The 20,036-nt window shown below is 38.6% G+C and overlaps 1 protein-coding gene across 1 annotated transcript in view; it reads left to right on the top strand.

Annotated features, from left to right (window-relative positions):
- Positions 1 to 20,036, top strand: part of LOC140200684 (testis-specific gene 10 protein-like) — a 115,454-nt gene that overhangs the window by 52,736 nt on the left and 42,682 nt on the right. The window contains 4 exon segments of the mRNA XM_072264250.1: positions 7,022 to 7,137; positions 10,828 to 10,982; positions 11,810 to 11,865; positions 13,875 to 14,043. Of these exon segments, the coding sequence (XP_072120351.1) occupies positions 7,022 to 7,137; positions 10,828 to 10,982; positions 11,810 to 11,865; positions 13,875 to 14,043 (496 nt within the window).

The raw sequence follows: 20,036 nt of genomic DNA, 5'->3' as shown, positions 1-20,036 counted from the left end.
TGGTGTCAAGTTAGGAAAGGGGGAAGTACAACGAGATCTAGGTGTCCTTGTTCATCAGTCACTGAAAGTAAGCACGCAGGTACAGCAGGCAGTGAAGAAAGCTAATGGCATGTTGGCCTTCATAACAAGGGGAGTTGAGTATAGGAGCAAAGAAGTCCTTCTGCAGTTGTATAGGGCCCTGGTGAGACCACAGCTGGAGTATTGTGTACAGTTTTGGTCTCCAAATTTGAGGAAGGTCATTCTAGCTATAGAGGGAGTGCAGCGTATGTTCACGAGGTTAACTCCCGGGATGGCGGGACTGTCATATATTGAAAGATTGGAGCGACTGGGGTTGTATACACTGGAATTTAGAAGGATGAGAAGGGATCTGATTGAAACATATAAGATTATTAAGGGATTGGACACGCTAGAGGCAGGAAACATGTTCCCGATGTTGGGGGCGTCCAGAACCAGAGGCCACAGTTTAAGAATAAGGGGTAGACAATTTAGAACGGAGTTAAGGAAAAACTTTTTCACACAGAGGGTTGTGGTTCTGTGGAATGCTTTGCCTCAGAAGGCAGTGGAGGCCAATTCTCTGGATTCTTTCAAGAAAGAGTTAGATAGAGCTCTTAAAGATAGCGGAGTGAAGGGATATGGGGATAAGGCAGGAACCGGGTACTGTTTGTGGATGATCAGCCATGATCACAGTGAGTGGTGGTGCTGGCTCGAAGGGCTGAAGGGCCTACTCCTGCACCTATTGTCTATTATCTAAAAGGGTCAGCCATGATTGAATGGCAGAACAGACTCAATGGGCCAAATGGCCTAATTCTGCTCCTATGTCTTTTGGTCTTATGAATGATGATTATTAAATCTACAAGGTTGAGAACTTCATTGAATGGAAATGTTTCATTTTCAAAGCAGCTGCCTAATAGTTTGTGCTATCAGGCTTCCATATTCTTCAATGAGGATAAAGCCACAGTTGATATCAGCAATGTCTTTCTTGTAACAAGGTGACCAAGCCTGTATGCAATACTCACAAGTGCAGCCTCACCAATGACTTACATAAGTGCAACATTATGTTCCTACCCCAAAAACTGACTGATGAGGGCCAGCATTCTCAATACCTTCTTCACCACCCTGTCTGCTTGAGAGGCTGCTTTCATTGAACTGAGCACTTGTATTCCTAGGTAACGCTCGTCAGTGACCTGCCATTCATTGTATACATCCTATCCTGAAATCCATTTTGCGTTCCTCAGCCCATCTTCCTAACTGATCGAATTCTCTTTGCAATTCATTGTAACCTGCTTCACTATTAATACTATCCTCATATTTAGCATCATCAATAAACTTGCTAATTGTGTCATGTAAATTCATATCCAAATTATTTTTCATAAATAATGAATAATGGCGATCCCAACACTGGCCCCTGGGGCACTCCACTAGTCACTGGCATCCAGTTAGAGAATTGTCCTTCAACCATCACCCTCTGCTTCCTATCATCGAGGCACTTCTGAATCCACCTGCTAACTGCCTTGAATTCCATGCAACCTAACCTTCCAGGTCAGTCTGCCATGCAGAACCTTGTCAAAGGCCTTTATGAAGTACATATAGACAACATCCACTGCACTAGCTTCATCTATCCCTTTAGATACCTCTTTGAGAAATTTCAAAACATTCATCAGACATGACTTCACACGCACAAAACGTTTCTCACTATTTATGATCAGGTCTTGACTGTCTAAGTGCTGGTACATACATCATGTTGCTCAGAATTCCTTGCAATAACTTCCTTACAACTGAAGTCAGGCTCACAGACTTGTAGCTCCCTGGCCTGTCATTGCTTTCCTTTTTGAACAATGAAACATTAGCCAACATAGATTGCTGTTGAAAGAAAAGTTTAAGGATGAAGGTGAATGGATAGATGTTGCATTTTTGACTCTTTACTTGAGGAAAATTCATCTTTTTTTTTTAGCTTTCTTTTTCTAATTTCTTTATCTTTATCTAATTGAGGTTAATTGGACAAACTGTAGTACATATAGTTCAGTGGTTCCCAAACTTTGTTGGCTTACCTACTGCTTGGCTCCCAGACCACATCCCCAGCATCCCCCTCTCCCTTTCCAGCCATTACATAAAAACTATAATGAATTTTGATATATGATGGGCAGTGAAAGAAAAAAGTAACTACAAATTCAAAGCAGCGACAAATAATTGAAAAAAATGGTAAATCTATTTAAAGCTACAAATAAAATTATTTCTTTATTTAATTACAGTAAAAAGAATTACAGAGTGTACATTAGTTGAACTATTCATGACTTCATTGCTTTTTCACCTTTCACTGAGGTGAATGAGCTCATTGCAGTGATATCAACATTGGTCTGAAGGTCACTCGGAGTCTCAGATTCCCACGTTCAGTAATTCGCAGTCTGTTTTGTTGCTTTGAGAGAAGTTGGCTGACGGAAACCACGTTCCACTAGATATGGTGTTGGAAAGACAGTAAAGAACATCTTGACATGAAACACTGTCACAGGAAAGCAGCATCCATCATCAGGAATCCTCACCACCAAGGTCATGCTCTCACTGCTGCTATCAGGTAGAAGGTACAAGAGCCTCAGGACTCACACCACCAGGTTCAAGAACAGTTGTACCCGTACCCCTCAGCCATTAGGCTCTTGAACAAAAGGGGATAACTACACTCAACTTCCACTTGCCTCATTGAAATATATTCACAACTAATCAACTCACTTTCAAGGATTCTTCATCTCATAGTCATTATTTATTGCTGTTTATTTATATTTGCAATTGCATGTCTTTTTGTCTTCTGCATTCTAGTTGATCTTTCATTGATTCTGTTATAGATACTATTCTATAGATTTGTTGAGTATGCCCACAAGAAAATGAATCTCATGGTTGTATATGGTGACACACTGTATATGTACTTAGATAATAAAATTTACTTTGAACTTTGACTTTTTTCTACAGTTCAGGATAGTATTGAAAGATTTCAAGATTTCTTTAGTGAGATCAAGTGCCCTGATGTGATTGTTTGAAATTTGGCTTTAGGTCAGTCATATTGTTAACAGATCAAATTTTTGTCCATTCTTCCTGTTAATTTCTCATTTCAAGAGTTCTGGAATGGATTTATTACCCTATCTGGAATTTGGATCAAGAGAGGATCCTGAAATCTCTATGACTTGTCTTTATGTAGCTCACCCAGGTGGGCACAGTATACTTGAAGATCAACATCTGGTATTCTTTCTTCCTCTTCCAATTGAGAGAGGCTTGGAAATTGGAAAAGGTCGCAATGGCCAACGTTGCACTTAAATAAGGTTACCTTGGACAGAATTGTGGAGATCACTGATCTGACTTTGATAAGATTCACATAATCTCCTTGCAATTGAAGACTGATTTCATTAAACTTTATGAAATAATTCTAATAAAGAAGCAATGTTATGCCTAATATTATTGAGTTGATTACTGAATGAAGCCTTCGAGTCTTCAAAGAATTTTATTATTTTCAAGCGCATAAAAGCATCTCATGCAGTTTCCTTTTGAAGGCCATCTGACTTCATTGTGCAGCAACAAATATTCAAACTGTTCATCGTTCTGAGTATAAAGCTTTCAAAATAGTTGAGAATTAAGAGCATGGGACTTGATTTTATTTATTGCTGTTACAACAGTATTTAATGACTCGTGTAGCTGATCACTTAGTTTTTTTACGACAAGATGTCTGTGAATTAAATAGTGAATGGTAAATATGTTTGGTACAGCTATTTGCAAGAAAGTAATAACCCCACTTTGGCTTCCTGACATTGATAGTGCTCCATCTGCTGTACAAGACTGTTGGTGAGCAGAGTGTCCCTCTTTTTGAAAATTTGCTCAACAACCTGAAATATTGGCTCCCTATTCATATCTGTTTCAAGAACTCTTGCAAATAATGACTTTTGAACCATTCTTTTGTCTTTTATGAACATAACCAAGAAGCAAAGATTCAGTGCCTGGCAAAGTTGACTCTTTCAACTGCAAAACAAATTCTGTTGTCCTAAGTATATTGCACAATGTATCTTCCACATTCTCAGACATTTCACCAATTTGTTTTTAAGCAGAATTGTCAATGAGGGGAATCACTTTAATTATTTGGTCTGGTGTCTTATGCAAAAATGTACTCAGAACCTCCTCTACTGTTGGCAGAATCAGTTCTTTTCCAATTGTATGGGGCTTTTCAGAGTTAGCAATGAACAATGAAATGTTGTACGAAGCACACAAATCATCGCTGTTTTGTTGTGAAGTACTGGCAAACATGTTTTGAAGTGTTTTCTATTTCTGAAAGTTTTCACAAGTGACTGAGACTAAATTCTTGTTTGCTCTGTCAGTGTGTTTTCTCTTCAAATGTTCATGGAGCCCGGACAATTTCATTACCTCATTTGAAAAAAAGCTTTTTTGTACACGACAGATAGACTGGCTGCTGTTGGTTACTTGGTGCTGGTATGAATCCATATTTCAAATATGCTACACTATATTGTCTACACTTCTATTTCATTTGGTCTGCTTTTGCCATTTTCATTATGCATTAATAATCACTTTCAATTGCCTATTGTTTAACTCCAACCTCAAGTGCTATAATCAATAAAGGTGAAAGTTATGACATCATAACTCAATTAAAACCCGACTACCTGAAGCTACATAAAGTGGGACAGCAATATCTTGGTTGTGTTGTGGACGAGAGGAATGGACTCAAAGCCATTTGAAAGGACAGATTCTGAACTTTGAACGACATACCTGTCATGGTCCGGTCCATGAAGTCCGCATTCCGGTTCACGGTCTAGTCTGTCGATCCGTATTCCAGGTTTTCCGGTTTTCCATTGTTCTGTTGGGTGCTCTAATTAAGGCACATGATTCTTATTTGGGCAGACACATAAGTACCTCCGGAGACCAGGGCTTGGCTGCTGGATTGTTCCCATCAAAACCCCCTGTCTGAATCTTATCGGCCCCTTCCTCCTGAAGCCTTGCCCTGCAATCAGTGTCTGAAGCTTTGCCTCGCCTTGCCTCGCCTGAAGCCTTGCCTTGCCTGTAACCCTCGCCTGCCACCTTTGCTTGCACCGCTGTCAAGTTCATCCACAGGAGCAAGATAAGGAACTGTCTATCGTTGTTTTGAACTGTCTCTCTGTCCACGCCTTCACTAGGTAGGTCCGGCTGTTTGCCGCTACCTCGAGTGGAGATCTGTCTCCCAGTGTTTTGTGTATGAGACCCGGCCCTACATCCTGTTTCCAAGGAGGGGTTCCGGCTCTGTGTTCCATGTTCCTGTCTCTCAAGATTACCAAGGCTTTGCGTTCCGGTCTCTCAAGATTACCAAGACTCTGCGTTCCTGCCTCCCTCGACCAAGTCAAGGCTTCGTGTTCTCCCTGTCCATGTGCCTCGCCCAGCCCAGGAGTACCTCGCCCAGCCCAGTGCTGGGGTTCCCTTGTCCTGTCCAGGAGTCTCTCGTCCTGTCCAAGCCACGTCCAAGAACCTCGTCCTGTTCAAGCCAAGGCTTTGTGTTCTTGTCCTGTGCAGGAATTCCATATTCTGTCCTGTAGCCTCGCCTAGTTCTGTCTCCCAAGACCACATCATGTCCTCGCCTCGGAGAACCCAAGCCATGTCCAGTTCTGTAGCCACGTCACGTCCTCGCCTAGTTTCATGGTCCGAGCCCAAGTCAAGACCCAGGTTCTGGGTCCTTGTCCAGTCTCCGGCTCGGAGTCCAAGCCCAGGCTCCTAGTTCCCAGTTTCTTGTCCTGGTTCCGTTTGCCTAGCCAATGTCCTAGCCCAAGTCTGTGTTCTTGTCCCAGCTCTCTAGTCAAGTCCTGTTCCTAGTACTTCAGTGTCTGTGTCTTGCAGTTGGGTCCACTCCCAGCGTCGCCCCTGCTTATGACAATACCTTAATTCACAGGAATTGTGTCACTGTGTGATTAGAGTATGGGAATTGTAGCTAAAATGGTTCTACAGTAGTGAACGGCAAAAATGCAAGGGCCAGGTCCAGAAATAACATGACTTCTTCAGAACTGATTTCTCATGATATGCCAAATACAGAAATGTCACATTGCTTTTCAACAACTATAATGTGCTTTGAGCAAAGTCTCAGAGAATGGCGGGTTAGCCAGAGATGAGATGTTTGTGTGATCATTGTAATCAATTATGAGGCACTGAGGATCAAATGCTTATAATAAGTAATTCATTTCTTAAATTAAGCCTGTAATCTCTCTGCTGCCCCCTTGCTACTGAGCACTCCCCCCCCCCCATACCCCCTTTATTGCCTCCTTAGAAATGCCCCTGGGGGGCTGATCCCACCTACTTTGGGAACCACTGATACAGTTATATCCAAGCCACACTTGTGGAAAATATGAAGATACAACCAATCAAATTCATCGAACATCAGGGAATATTTATCCCTACTATTCACATAGCATAAAACTTCCATATGTGATACCAGGATTTCTACCTCAAACTAGAAATTTATCTAGTGAATTTTCTTGGGTCAATATTGCCACACTGCCCAATGTTGATTCTGAGTATGCCTTTAGATATTTCCAGTCCTTTAAATTGAAAATTCTGTAAGAATTTAATTTCTATACTATGTTCTTCTATATCTGTATTCAATTCTCCCCATCTTTCCTGTTGGAAGGCTGAAGTCTTTCAATCAAAATAACTTCCATAGTTTTGAAGTCAATCATCTTGTACTTCTGTCAAATGTAGGACTTCAATTGCTAAATTACCGTTCTTTTCAGTGTAGAAAATATTATTATCAATGTACCCGCAGTAATTTCACGTAGACAACTGTATGATAAAGACCAGATCATCTACTTTTATTATATTACTATTGACTGAATATTACCATAACATCTATCAATTCTGCATAAGAAAATTTAAATTCACGTTAGCTTCTTTTTTTAGAAAAAAGAAGAATCAAGATTGCTTTGAAATTTATCAAATATTTATAGGCAAGTGAAACAGCAATGTACTTTTGCTTTCAATAACTATAATTATATTAATATGAAATGTAATGTTGTAGATCATTATTGGACCAAGCAGAAGATAATCTTGCTGAATCCCAAAGACGCCTCTCAATAAGATCTTCTGATCTACAACTTGCACAGGATAAAAATGTTCGACAGAGTGAAAAAATTGGTAATGCCAAATGTTCCCTTAATCTTAAACAAGAATAGCGAATAGTTAATATAATTTTGTACATCTGTATAAGATTTTTTTCCTTTGTCATGTATGGATGCAAAAAATTGAGATAAAGCCATCAGACTTATCACTGTGTGCTTTCACACCCCATTTAGGTTGTGTAACTGTTGGTTCATCCTTCTGAATTTTAGCTCAAGAAATTTTATCCATTATGTTGATTAAGCAATCATTGTGTCCATTATGAGCCTTGACATTGAGGATCATCAGGGTTGTGAGGAACAGCCTATTAAATGAATATACACTTTTATGTGGCAATTAATAACCAGTAATCAGGAGACTTTTACATCCATTTCTGCCTAAATTGGAGGATAGTACATTCTTATGTTGCCACCACCTGCTAATTTCAGACTGGAAATCAGACATTTCTATTCTTAATAAGTTGGCTATTCACTAATCAAAATCAGTGAGTCATCTGCTTTTTTTATTATTGATTATATTCACTATTGCATTTGAAGTTTTTGCTTTTATCAACAATAATGACCAGAGGATTAAAAAAACAATTTGTTTTGCAAATGGGATTACTTTAGATTAGCGTAATCGTCTGTGAACACAATGGGCTGAAGGTCCTGTCCCTATTCAAACCTCAGAAAGAATCTAAGAAAGATGTTACATATGTACATAAATATATATTGTGTAAGTATTAAATATAGTCATGATCTTTGAAAATATTTGATTTTTGTTTTTAATTCTGCTTGATATTAATTGAACATCACACAAAGAAAAATATCCTGAATATATTTTCTTTTAACATATGCGCTGGGCCAGATTTAATTTGGCATTATGGAGACATGGCTGCAGGGCAAAAGAAGCTGGGAATTAAATATCCAATATGGTTTGGTATTTATGAAGGACAGGCAAGAAGGAAAAGGAAATGGTGCGATGCTATTAATAAGAAAGATCAGTGCAAGTAACCTTGGTTTCATAGATCATGATGTAAAATTTGGTTCAAGCTCAAAATAGCAAAGAAAGAAAGTCATCAAAAGTATAAGAGGAGAGTCGGTAGTGACTGGGAGAATACAAGGAATGAGAAGGCAGTGGTAGGGAATGTGTAACATTTAAAGAAATAATGCAAATTGTAAAAAATTAAACTCCATTAAGGCACAAAAGCCCAGTAGGAAAAAAAGTTCAGAATCAGAATCTGGTTTAAGTGGCATATGTCATGAATTTTATTGTGGCAGTAGTACAATGTAATACATAATAATAGAAAAAGATGTATCCCTGACGGACAGAAAGATAATGTTATATCCAAGGACGAGGCTTGGAAAGTTGCTAGAAATGGTAGTAGTCATAAAGACAGAGAGTATTTTAGAATTCAGTAAAATGGGATCAACAAATTGTTAAAGAAGGTCACAATGGAACAGAGAGTAGATAGGAAAAAATAAAAGTATATTCTAAGAGCTTTTCTATATAGGTACATAAGCAGAAAAAGACTGGTGAGGCAAGTAGGAGACCCTTACAAACAGAGATGGGGCAATAAAGAAATTGCAGAGCAATTAAGTAATGACTTGCATCTGTTGTCACAGAAAATGTATTAGAGATTACAAGGGTGTCAAGAGAATAAGGACCTGAAAAAATTATTAGTCAAAAATACTGCTTCCAAGCTAACAAATCCCAATGATCCAATAGTTTAATGCCAGAGTTTTGAAAGAGATGATGTATGCTGTTGTGGTTAATATTCCAATATGTTGTGTAATTGTTCTTGGGAATTGATAACATATATGTGATTCCATTATTGCAATAAAAAAATGGAGAGAGAAAACAGGAAATCATTGACCTGTTAGTCTGATATCAGTTGTATAATGAAAGATGCAACAGCTTGAAAAACACTAACAAGCTTGAACAAAGTCGACATAAACTTATGAAAGGAAACTTATGTTTGAATGATCTACTGGAATTCTTTGAGCCTGAGGGGATTAAAAGTTTATATTTTCAAGATAGCTGTAGATTGTGAGAAGGGAGGAGGCAGAGCAGCCGGGCAAGAATTATTTAGATGGGAGTCAATATGCTAAAATGTGAGGTATCCACACAAAAGAAAACCAGGGTATTTGTTAATGGATGAGAGAGTGGATAGTGTTATCAATGTGATCTAGATGTGGCTACCTGATGTGGCAGTTACATGTAATCTTAGTGAGACCATACTTGGAACATTGTGTACAGGTTTGGTCATCTTACCTGAAAAAAAATGTACTTCTCACAGAGGGAACGTAGTAAAGCTTCATTAAGCTAGTTCCAGGGCTTGACTGGCTGGATTCAGGAAAGATGATTCCCCTATTTAAGGAATCCAGGAGACACAGTTTCAGAGTAGTGTTACGTACCTCGTAACTGGGTTGCCAAACCAGCAGAAATGGACCACTTAGTTGGAGTCTGGATTACTGGATCTAAGAGAGTTTTATTAAAGAAATAAGTAACACAGTACTCTAATCGTAAGGATATAAATGCAACAGGTTAGCAATGATAAAACACACATGTACACAGAACTAGGATAATAGGAATCAATCAAGCTCTCTCGCAGTCTAGGGGTAAAATGATCAATCTCAAGTGATGCAGAGTTCAGTTCAGCTTAGTACAGTTTGCAGTAATCGCTGTTGGAGAGAGAGAGAGAATGCAAATTCTGTTTCACACAGACCTTTGTTCTTCGCAGTTAGCTTTCGGGCAAACCCTTTTATGTCTTCTGTGGTCACCGACTGTGACCCCTCCGTTCCGGATACGAGCATTCTTCCGCGGAGAACCCGGCACCCAGGCAAGGGCGGACACACACACCAGGTTCCCGCCGATCGTACCCTTTCACCCTGTGTGTCTATGGTCGGTTCCTGCGATCAGACCTCCAAACTTCCACCAACTTGTGGGGGCACACCGCTTTTCCAGGGTCTCGTTATCTCGTGATCTCGTGGTGTCTCTTGCCTTAGTGAACCTGTTCTTTTTATCCCCCTGCTGGGGTATCGCCTGTCCATCAAACTTCAAACAGCTCAGGTTCAAAGCAATGGGTCTGTCAATACTTGGACTGGTGTCTCTTTCTGTTATCTCTCTCTCCTCTCATTAACATTTTGAATGTTTCTCCATTGTCTCACTTATCTCTCTCATTAGCGTCAATCTTCTGATAACTTGGTTTTACATCACAGTAGGTATAGGTGTTTAAGATCAACATGAGGAGCAATTCCTTAACTATGAGGAAAGTGAATCTTTGAAATTTGCTATCTGGAGTACTCTGCAGGCCAAACACAGATCAGTAGATTTCTGGGAATTTAGGGAATCAAGGGTAATGGAGATAAATCTAGAAAACGGCACTGAAGAAGATGAGTCTTGATCTTGATGAATGGGGAACAAATGAGCTCAAGGCCAGATGACCTACTTCTAGCTTCTGTTCCTTACATTCTTCTGTACCTTGTTTTGATTGGTACATTGCCATATCAAAATGATTTTCTAGTAATAAATGTTGTTATTCTCGGATGTAAATATTTAAAATATGAAGATGGGCAGAAAGATTGTGAAAGTGTTCATCATATGTACTCTCAACAAAAGATATAGTTCCTGAACAATTGTAACATTGTCTAAAGATATATTTGATAAACAGCACAGTTATTTAAATAAACCTATACCATAATAATGTTCAAAATCTCATCCCAATAGATGATCTGAGTAGGCATGTTGCTTCACTTCAAGAAGAGCTTAGCTTAGTCAATACCAAAGTCTGTGAACTTGATAAACAAAAGAAAAGTTTACAAGAGCTTGCAGATGAAAAGACTGAAAGAATTGCTTCTCTGGAAGAGAGTCTTCACCAAAAAGTAAGTGATTTTAAAAGAGTTACTAAATTATTCATCTATGCTGATCTGGCTACACCTTTTGATATTTCCCTGCAATTTTTTTAAGGTCATGCAGAATCTGAAATCAGAATCTGAAAGTGGGTCTAATTTTATAGTTTGTTTTGTCATTATGAAGTTAAATCTAAACTATTTGCAGCATAATCTCATTCATCAAGAATGAATGGGGAAACTCTTTGAAGGTGGGTAACTGTCACTCTGTTTTGTTTGCTCATTGAGTTTTGCTGCCAAGGTAGCTTGCAATCACCAGAGGTTTCCAACTGAGTTCAGTGGTAGATGAAACTGATTTGAGGTGGAAGTTGTTTTTCCTAGGAGAGTTTTCAATTCCTGAGCAAAAAAAAAGACTAAAAAGATATTGCAAATGTTACCTGAAGCCTTGATGGAAGAATTTTGGAAAACTCAAAACATGGAGTTTAAATGCTGAGCAACACACGGAAAATGCTGAGGAAACTCAGCAGGTCAGGCAAGGGGCAACATTAATGGAGGGAAATAAACAGTTGATGCTTCAGGCAGAAATCCTTCATCAGGACTGATATCCTCACTTACCTGATGAGCTCCACCAGCATTTTGTGTGTGTGGCTCAAGATTTGCATCTCATGTGTCTCTAGAATTAAATGCTGTTTTTTTTTTCCAGAGTTGCTGTTCATACAATTTTACCAGCATTTACACTATTTGTTTAATTGAATTAGAGTAGATGTGTAGAACAACATTTGCAAAATTTCATGCTTTTAATGCCTGCATATTAAACCAAATATGTACAGTATTTAATTGACTATTACTTGTTTCCAAAGAAAAAGAACATATCAGACGACCAACTGAACATAAGTGAACTGGAATCAGTTGTTGAGTAAGTACTCAGTAGATGTTTTCACAAAATGTATATGGTGTGTTTTTATGTCAGTATGTCATTTGGTACCTGCAACTTTATTGTTTGCTATGTTCCTTTTACTTTACTACTAGGTATTCATTGGTCAATGGTCTAATTACATAGTTCTAAATGTGCTGCTAATACAAAACTAGGTGGCATTGTGGGTAAGAAGGATCTTAGACAAGCTAACTGTGTGGCCAAGAATTTGGGGTAATGAAAATTTTGATCAAAATAAAGAGGTTTAAAATGGTCTTAAAGGATGAAAGGAAACTAATATAATTTAGGTGACAATACCCAAAGTGAATGATGATGAAGGACAAATCCAGCCCGGCCAGTTATCATCCTGTTAGGCTTCAGTAGTCATCTAGAGACTACTGGAAGAATCTTAGACACATTGGCAGATGTTAGGTAATATTTATTTTCACACACAGCCTTATAGTGATTTTAAGTTTAGGTTGCACGAGAATTACTTGGTTCCAAGCTTTCCTACAGCCTTGCCTAGGATACTGCACAAAAGGCTAGAGTCAGAAGGGAGTTGGAGAATACAAGAAAATTACAGGGGAGATGAGGAGCACATTTCTGGATAATTTTAACATTGACCCATTTGTAACCATTATAAATCAATTGCGGGGGTCGTGGTAGTGACGATTCGGGACCGAATTGAATATGGGTATCTTGATGGAAGAGGGACAGTCATGAGTGCATCTCAGAATTTCCTTGAGATGATTGATGTCCAACATCTTAAGCTGTTGTCTTTTATGTCAAGTTTGGTCCAAGCTGCTGGAGATCTCTTTCTCCTCCTATCCTCTCTAACCCCAATTAGTGTCACTTTTCATTAGATTCTGCAGTGCTAACTGGGCAGTCATTCTCCTACCATTTCTGGAACTCAAACTCCTTTGTCTATAATTGGGCCAAGGTTAAAATGAAGTCTGAAATTCAGTGTTCTGGTGGTAGCTGAATTCCAAGATGTGTATGAAAGTAATGACATCCGATAGTAAATAGTATGTTGACAAGCCTTCTATCCTTTTCTGGAAGATTGGATTAAACTGACGTTTTGTTTATTTCCATTCTGGTTGTTATTAGGATGTTATTATTCCTACCACACAATTAACTGAAGACATAATAAGTATTAAAGAACTTTTAAGGAATCATTTATATGACACAAATGGCTCATCTGGTTTGCTTTCTCTTGTCCTCACTTTATGTGAGAGGATCAATTTGGGTAACTCAAATAAATTCTGTACAACCAATCCCATTAGCTCCCTAATGTTTTCTTCTACACATAGCAATATAACTGGAAGCACAATCCAAATACTCTACAGCACCTGTCTCTGGGATTTTAATGTGTGTAAATGATACGATGATTGAAATTACTCTTTTAAGCTTTCTCCTAGTTTTGTGAGAAGCTAGGACATGGAACACAAGTACTGCTTTTTACCTACTACTACACATTCTTCTAACCTACTAAGATTTTCCTTGCCATCACGTATATACTGGCTTATTCAGATGATACTACTTTCAATCATAATGACCTCTAGTAGTCCTGTACAAAGGAAATAAACATTTCCTTTTGAAGATTGGAGTAGGTAATTGATGTCTTATCTTTAGCACACACAATAAATTGTTTTAATTGGTTGCATATAAAGACTTTCATATGCTTACTTATCTGCCTGTTCCAAATTTTATACTGATTTTATTCCAAGTTTTATCAAGAGCTTGGGGATAAAGTATTACAGGTATACGGTAAGTCATGATCGGTGTGAGTGAAATGTCATAATTTCTGATGCTTTAACCAGGCAATCACATTTTTCAAGTCTTGCATATACTATAGATATAATTACGTGTCTCAAACATACTGTGGACCAAGGTATTTCAAGAACACCCAACCATGCAAATAATATTCTATTCTTAGTAGTCATGTTACTTGATATGAATTTGAACCACAGTTTTAGCCATTGAGTTAACCTGTATGTGTTCTATTTCCTTAGCCAATTAAATGAAACTGTTAACAATAAAGAAAATGAGATAGCCAGTCTTCAGCAGCAATATGATTCCATCAATTCTGAACTAACACAAGTAAGCCAGTTAGGAGAAAATGCTGTTCATGAAAACAACCACTTGCATGAACAGCTGTCAGAACTAAAATGTGATAATCAGGTAAGAATAGGAAATGTGTTTCTGCTGTTGCAAAAGTAGTTCATTTGTTGATTGTGCTAATATATGCAAATAATTCTTGGAAGTCCAAATTGTTGATGTAAATAGAAAATTTGATTAAGGTTTGAACTGCATTGCATTTATACTTTCTTATCTGCAAATTTCAAACCAGGAAATTCAGAAAAAAACCCATGGAAAATCAGAGGTGCCCAAAATCAGGGCAATTCATTTTATAATTGTGGAATGTGACTTATTTTTAAGCAAGAGTTTATGGGAATTGTCCACATTTTGTTCTTTGAAGAGGACTTTGTAGAGAGAACATTGGTCGGATCTGTTTAGTGCACTGAGGTGACTGCTGTTTCTACATATGTACCATGGAGGGCATTCTAACTGATTGTATCCCATCTGGTATGGAGAGGCCACTGCACAGAATCAGAAAAAGCTGCAGAAAGTTGCCAACTCAGCCAGCTCCATCATGGGCATCAGTCTCCCCAGCTTTGAGGGTATCTTCAAAATGTGATACCTCAAAAAAGGTGACATCATCATTAAGGACCCCATCACCCAAGCCATGTCCTCTTCTCATTGCTACCATTAAGGAGGAGGTATAGGAGCCTGAAGACACACACTCAACTTTTTAGAAACTTTTTCTTCCCCTTTGCCATCAGATTACTGAACAAACAATGAATCCATGTACAATATCTCACTATTTTATTTTTCTCTCTCTCTTTGGAGTACTTCTTTAGTTTAAGTTATACTGTGCAAAAGTCTTAAGAACATGTAAAATAATTCTTTAAAGAGAAGATGCTTTCGTAAATAATGAAATAAAAAGTGTAAATATCAAAACATTTACTATAAAGAGCAGAAAACAGTATAAAACTAAATCAAATCAATATTTGGTGTGACCATTCTTTACCTTTAAAACTGCATCAATTCTCAGGTATACTGTCATGCAGTTTTATAAGAAAATCAACTGGTAGGTTGTTCGAAGCATCTTGGAGAACTTGCCACAGTTCTTCTACAGACTTTAGCTGTCTCACTTCTGTCTTTTCGGGTAATCCCAGACAGCCTCAATGATGTTGAGATCAAGGCTCTGTGGAGCCTATACCATCTGAAACCAGATTTAAAAATCTAGCACGCCATTGACATTGCACAATACTGTATATATTGGAATCTATAGTTTTTAATGTATTGCACTGTACCGCTCCCACAAAACAACAAATGTCATGACATATGCCAGTGATATTAAACCTGATTCTGACTCTATGAATCATTCAAGCCTCACAGGCATAGAGGAGGATAGGAATCAATGTCGCCCAACAGGTCATAAGGTTTGATCTGCATACTTCCTTTTCCTCAGTTGGCCAAAAACTTTTGGCGGTATTCTGATGGTGGCGATGAGTATCATCATCTATCCCTGCCTTTGCTGAGAGGAGGTTTCTCCCGATATCAGAGAACTTACCCATGCTTTTGTGGTCTCTGTATGCCCTTTATTGTTGGATGATAGCATTGCACAGCTTGGGCAGTCTGGTAGAGGATCTTTATCTTGTGGATCTTGAGCACAAGTCTCATTCTCTCATATGCTTTATTGAACAAGTGTACAACAGCTTGAGGTGGGCCTCCATGTGATATTTGCTATTAGTTCTAGACTGCAGGCTTTATTGGCTGAATATTTTCCCAATAGTCCTGTCAATTAGCTCCACTTGGAAATGAAATGCTGCTTTGTAGTGCGAAAGATTGAAAGAAGTGTCAGAGCAATGATGAAACCTTGCTTGACATTGATCTCACTAAGATAGTTTATTGATGACTCATTAATTAGGACCATGGCTTTTATGCTGTCCTGAAATCAGCATCATATGGATTTCTGCAGATACACAAACTTGAGGAGGTGCTCCAAGTTCCTGCCATCTGATGAAGTCAAAGAATGTAGTTAAGTCGAGAATAGCCACATTTAGTGCTTGGTACTGCTTCTTACTAGTTCATTTGAAATTGCCACAGGGTGAAGATGTCACGTCCACTAGTGAAAGGTAGATGGAATTCATACTGAAATTTCAGAAGCAGCTGTACAATTACAGGGAGGAGGTGGATGTGGGGGACCTTAGCAATGACTTTCCCTGTGGCAGGGTGATGCCTCTATAGTTACTGCAGTTGGACTTATTACCCTTATTGAAAATGTAACAATCCAGCATCTCTCTTTGGTCCCCTGGCACTTGCTCCACTTCCCTGATATAAACAGAAGTTGTGAGTTCATGAACGAAGCTCTTCATTACAAAATTTTAGAACTTCAGCAAGGAGACCATTTGATCCGAGAGACTTTTTTTTTGGCATGTGGCCATTTTGTAACCACAAGTCTCAATTCAAAAGGCTGCTGTATTAGAATCAAGAGTGCTCACATCAAGAGCAGGGTCACAATAAACACCCTTGAAGAGATCTTCAAATTGTTCCTTCCAGCAAGTTACCTGCTTCTGCGATCTCAACAAGTTCACCTTTGTTTTAGACTTTAATGTTGTGTTTGAGCTATAGATGAAAAATTTAAAAAATTAGATCTGCCAGTGATTACTTGCATCTCTTACACTCTTTCCACCCATTTGTTCTTGAAGTATATGCTGAATCTCTGTCTTCTGAGGGCAGAAATATTATAATGGTTGATGAGCATGTGGATCTTGGGGTCATTGTCATCAGACTTGTCATGGTTCGTTGAGGAAGAAAAGCTTTGAGTCTCTTCAGAAGATACCAGTTATGATAGATTTCATGGTAGTTTACATGTTGTGTACAGTGTGGTTGGGTGGGAGCAAATTGTCTGTGAGGTGCTTTCTATGAAGTGCTACCTTTGTAAGGTTCTGGAGAGTTTCAACATTGACTTTTTTGTGGCAACACAAGAAAGTAAGATGGCCACTACTAGCTGGCCACATTCACATGCTTCTGTCTTAGTCAATACTTGTCAGAAGTTAAACCAGTAATTAGAACTCTGGCATGATAAACCAAAAGCATTGGGATTTTTACTTGAGTGACTAATTTATTTCCTTTGGCAAACCTGGATTCAAACCGCAAGGAAAGGCTAAATGATATTAGGATCCACTTTGTGAGCTGAATAATTTAGAATGATAACAACAAAGTCACATTAAAATAAGGTAACAAAGAACAGTAACCTACACACGTTCTTTGAATTTTTATCATGTTAATGCTATTGAAACTATTCCCAAGGGATTTTTCTTCAACATGCTCAGTCTAGGCCTCCAGGAGAAACTAAATTATCAGATAGATAATTTAATTGGACATAAGGTCCGAGGGTATTTATGTGTATAATGTCAAAAATAAATCTGTGTAATAGTAAAGAAGTAAAACAATTATCTGCACAATTTGGCTTTATTTCCCTTATAGTTCTCATAACATTGTTTTCCGCTGGTGCATTGCTGAATGTTTAAAATAGATACTGTTAAACTCCAGTGTAGTTTACTCATTTAGATCCAGAAGTGTGATTCTTATTTTACATACTGGAAAGAAACCCACTTAACATTGCTGATTTGATTTCCTCAGTGTAGAGTCAGATTAACAGTGTTCAGCTGAGATATTAGTATCAATAATTTACCTTTCATAAATTGTATTTTGTTGGTTGGTGGCATCTGTTAGTCTTGCGAGACCATGTATCTGCACCTGGAAAGTCTTGCTTCTGTGCCGTCGCGGTGAGGTGCCGCTGGAGTGTCCTCTCCAGGGTGCAGGCCTGGGCAAGGTTGTATAGAAGACCGGCAGTTGCCCATGCAGCAAGTCTCCCCTCTCCACTCCACTGATGTTGTCCAAGGGAAGGGCAAGGGCCGATGCAGCTTGGCACCAGTGTCATCGCAGGAGTTGCCAGAACGAGGTTGAAGGCAACGTCAGACTGCCTTAGGGACTCCAGCTCCGGATTTGTCCTCAGGGTTTACTCCCGAAGCCTTTCCCATCAGTGGGTATGGCCGCAAGGCAGCAGAGGTTTGAAATCAGAGTTTTCCCTCTCTTAGATGGACTGCCTTCCCAGGCTGACGAGCTCCATCTACCCAAAGCACTGGTTTTAAGGCGCCATGACCCGACTTCGCTCCTTCTCCTGTCAGTAGAAACAATTCCTCCGGGCTTGAGGCTAAGCCACATGAGAAGACCAGGAGTTGGACTTGGTTGGCAGAGGCTATTTGAGGCGCATGCCGTGAGGAGCACTTTTAGGTAGTGGGAGCTTGTCCCCACTACCTCTCCTTGGCTTGACAACCTTGGAACCAATTTTGTATTTGGTATATTTCAAATATATAACATACACACCTGTTTAGCCCCTGTTTCCCACTACTGGTGCTGAGATACAATGATTTCAAGTCATGCATTCTCAGTTCTACTCTCTCTGCCTTGGCACAACAAAGTAAGCGCTTAGGAATTTGTAGGTAAGGGTGGAGGTCCTTGAATTTGTTAGGGAGTTCTCAGAGTTATTATAGATACAACTAAGCACTTGATTTTGATTTTCTATTTGTCTTGCTACCAATGAGTTGGGCGCAGAATACCATTTAATCTTGGGAAAATTTAATGCACTTACATCAAACCTCTATCAGACCAACAACACTGTTAAGAATCAAAATCAGGTTTATTATCACATTGACATGCTGTAGGTCGTGAAATTTGTTGTTTTATGGCACCAAGATAGTGCAGTACATAAAATATACTATAAATTACGATAGTAGAAATTTGCTAGAGTCTTTGGTGACATACCAAATCTCCTTAAACTCCTAATTAAATATAGTCGCTACCTTCTTATTTGCATCAAGATGTTGGGTCAGGAAGTTAGGTTCAAATGAGACATTTTGGGGCAAAGTACGTAATATCATTTAGAAGATCTATATATCTAGCTATCGAAAATTCTTTGAAACTCTATCCAGGCATTCCAGTATCTGGTAAGATTCAATAGGTCCTTCTGAACTCCACTGAGTACAGGTCAGAGAACCAAATGTACCTTATGTGTTAGTTAAGCCTTCATTCTTAAGATTATTGGCCTCGTGTTACTTGAGAACCTGGAGAACCAGAATGGAAGCAAATAATCCTTGATCTTAAGGGATTGCCTAAAAAAAAATTATCGGGCAGCCATCAAAATTTTAAAACTCTTATCAATTTTATCACAATTATCTGATAGCAGGGATCACACAGGATCTTTTTAATATAGGTGTTAAGATACAACATTAGATGGTTCTAAAATAATTAGTTGCTACCATATACTATTTGTCAGTTAATTCGCAAGTCCGTGTTCTGGCACAGCATGGCTCTAATGAACTATAGCTGCTCAATATTTAAATTGTCCAAGTATTTATTAAAATGAATGTGCTTTTTGAACTTTACTAGTTTCAGATAAAGCTTATTTCGTAATTTGTAACCTGTTTATTAGGTTTATTGGCTACCTTGCTTTATACTATGTCCCAACTAAGTTCAGTCCTCCATATGTCCTCTAATTTTCCAAACCCATTGTTTCTATTTATATGAGCTGTAGCTACTGTATTTAGTCTTTAGCTTGTGATTTCCAATGGTTACCTTGGCCAAAGTCAAATTCCATTCCTATTTTCAGAGATCTGTGTTTGCCCTCCTGTAATGTCGGCACTTGTTTAAAGGTGCTATAGGCTGATAGGATTTTCCTGTCAAACTATGTTTAGACTTGCATCTTTTCCTACTTTAAAAATGCTAAATGTGAACCTTGCACAAAACGCTCTTTGGCTGCAGCACCATTTATCTAACATTTGATCATCTCTCCTAATGGTTCTTCCTTTGTCTTCTTGACTATAATTCCACCAAGCACTTTAGGGTATTTTTCCATATTAATGGATAATGCAACATGGTATTGTCATGGAATTTTAGCAATAAGATAGCCAAGGTAGAAGATGGTTAGAGTATTCTTCAGGTAATCAGGAGCATAGCAATTGGCATGCATTTCTACTGACTTACATTTAGTACTCAGAAGTTACCAAATTTTGGCTGTCTGATGGCTGGCTCCTGGTCAATTT

The sequence above is a fragment of the Mobula birostris genome, chromosome 7 (genome assembly GCF_030028105.1).
Source record: "Mobula birostris isolate sMobBir1 chromosome 7, sMobBir1.hap1, whole genome shotgun sequence".
Taxonomy (NCBI): Eukaryota; Metazoa; Chordata; class Chondrichthyes; order Myliobatiformes; family Myliobatidae; genus Mobula; species Mobula birostris.
Note: the sequence above shows the minus strand (reverse complement) of the source record. Positions and strands in the feature narration are given on the sequence as shown.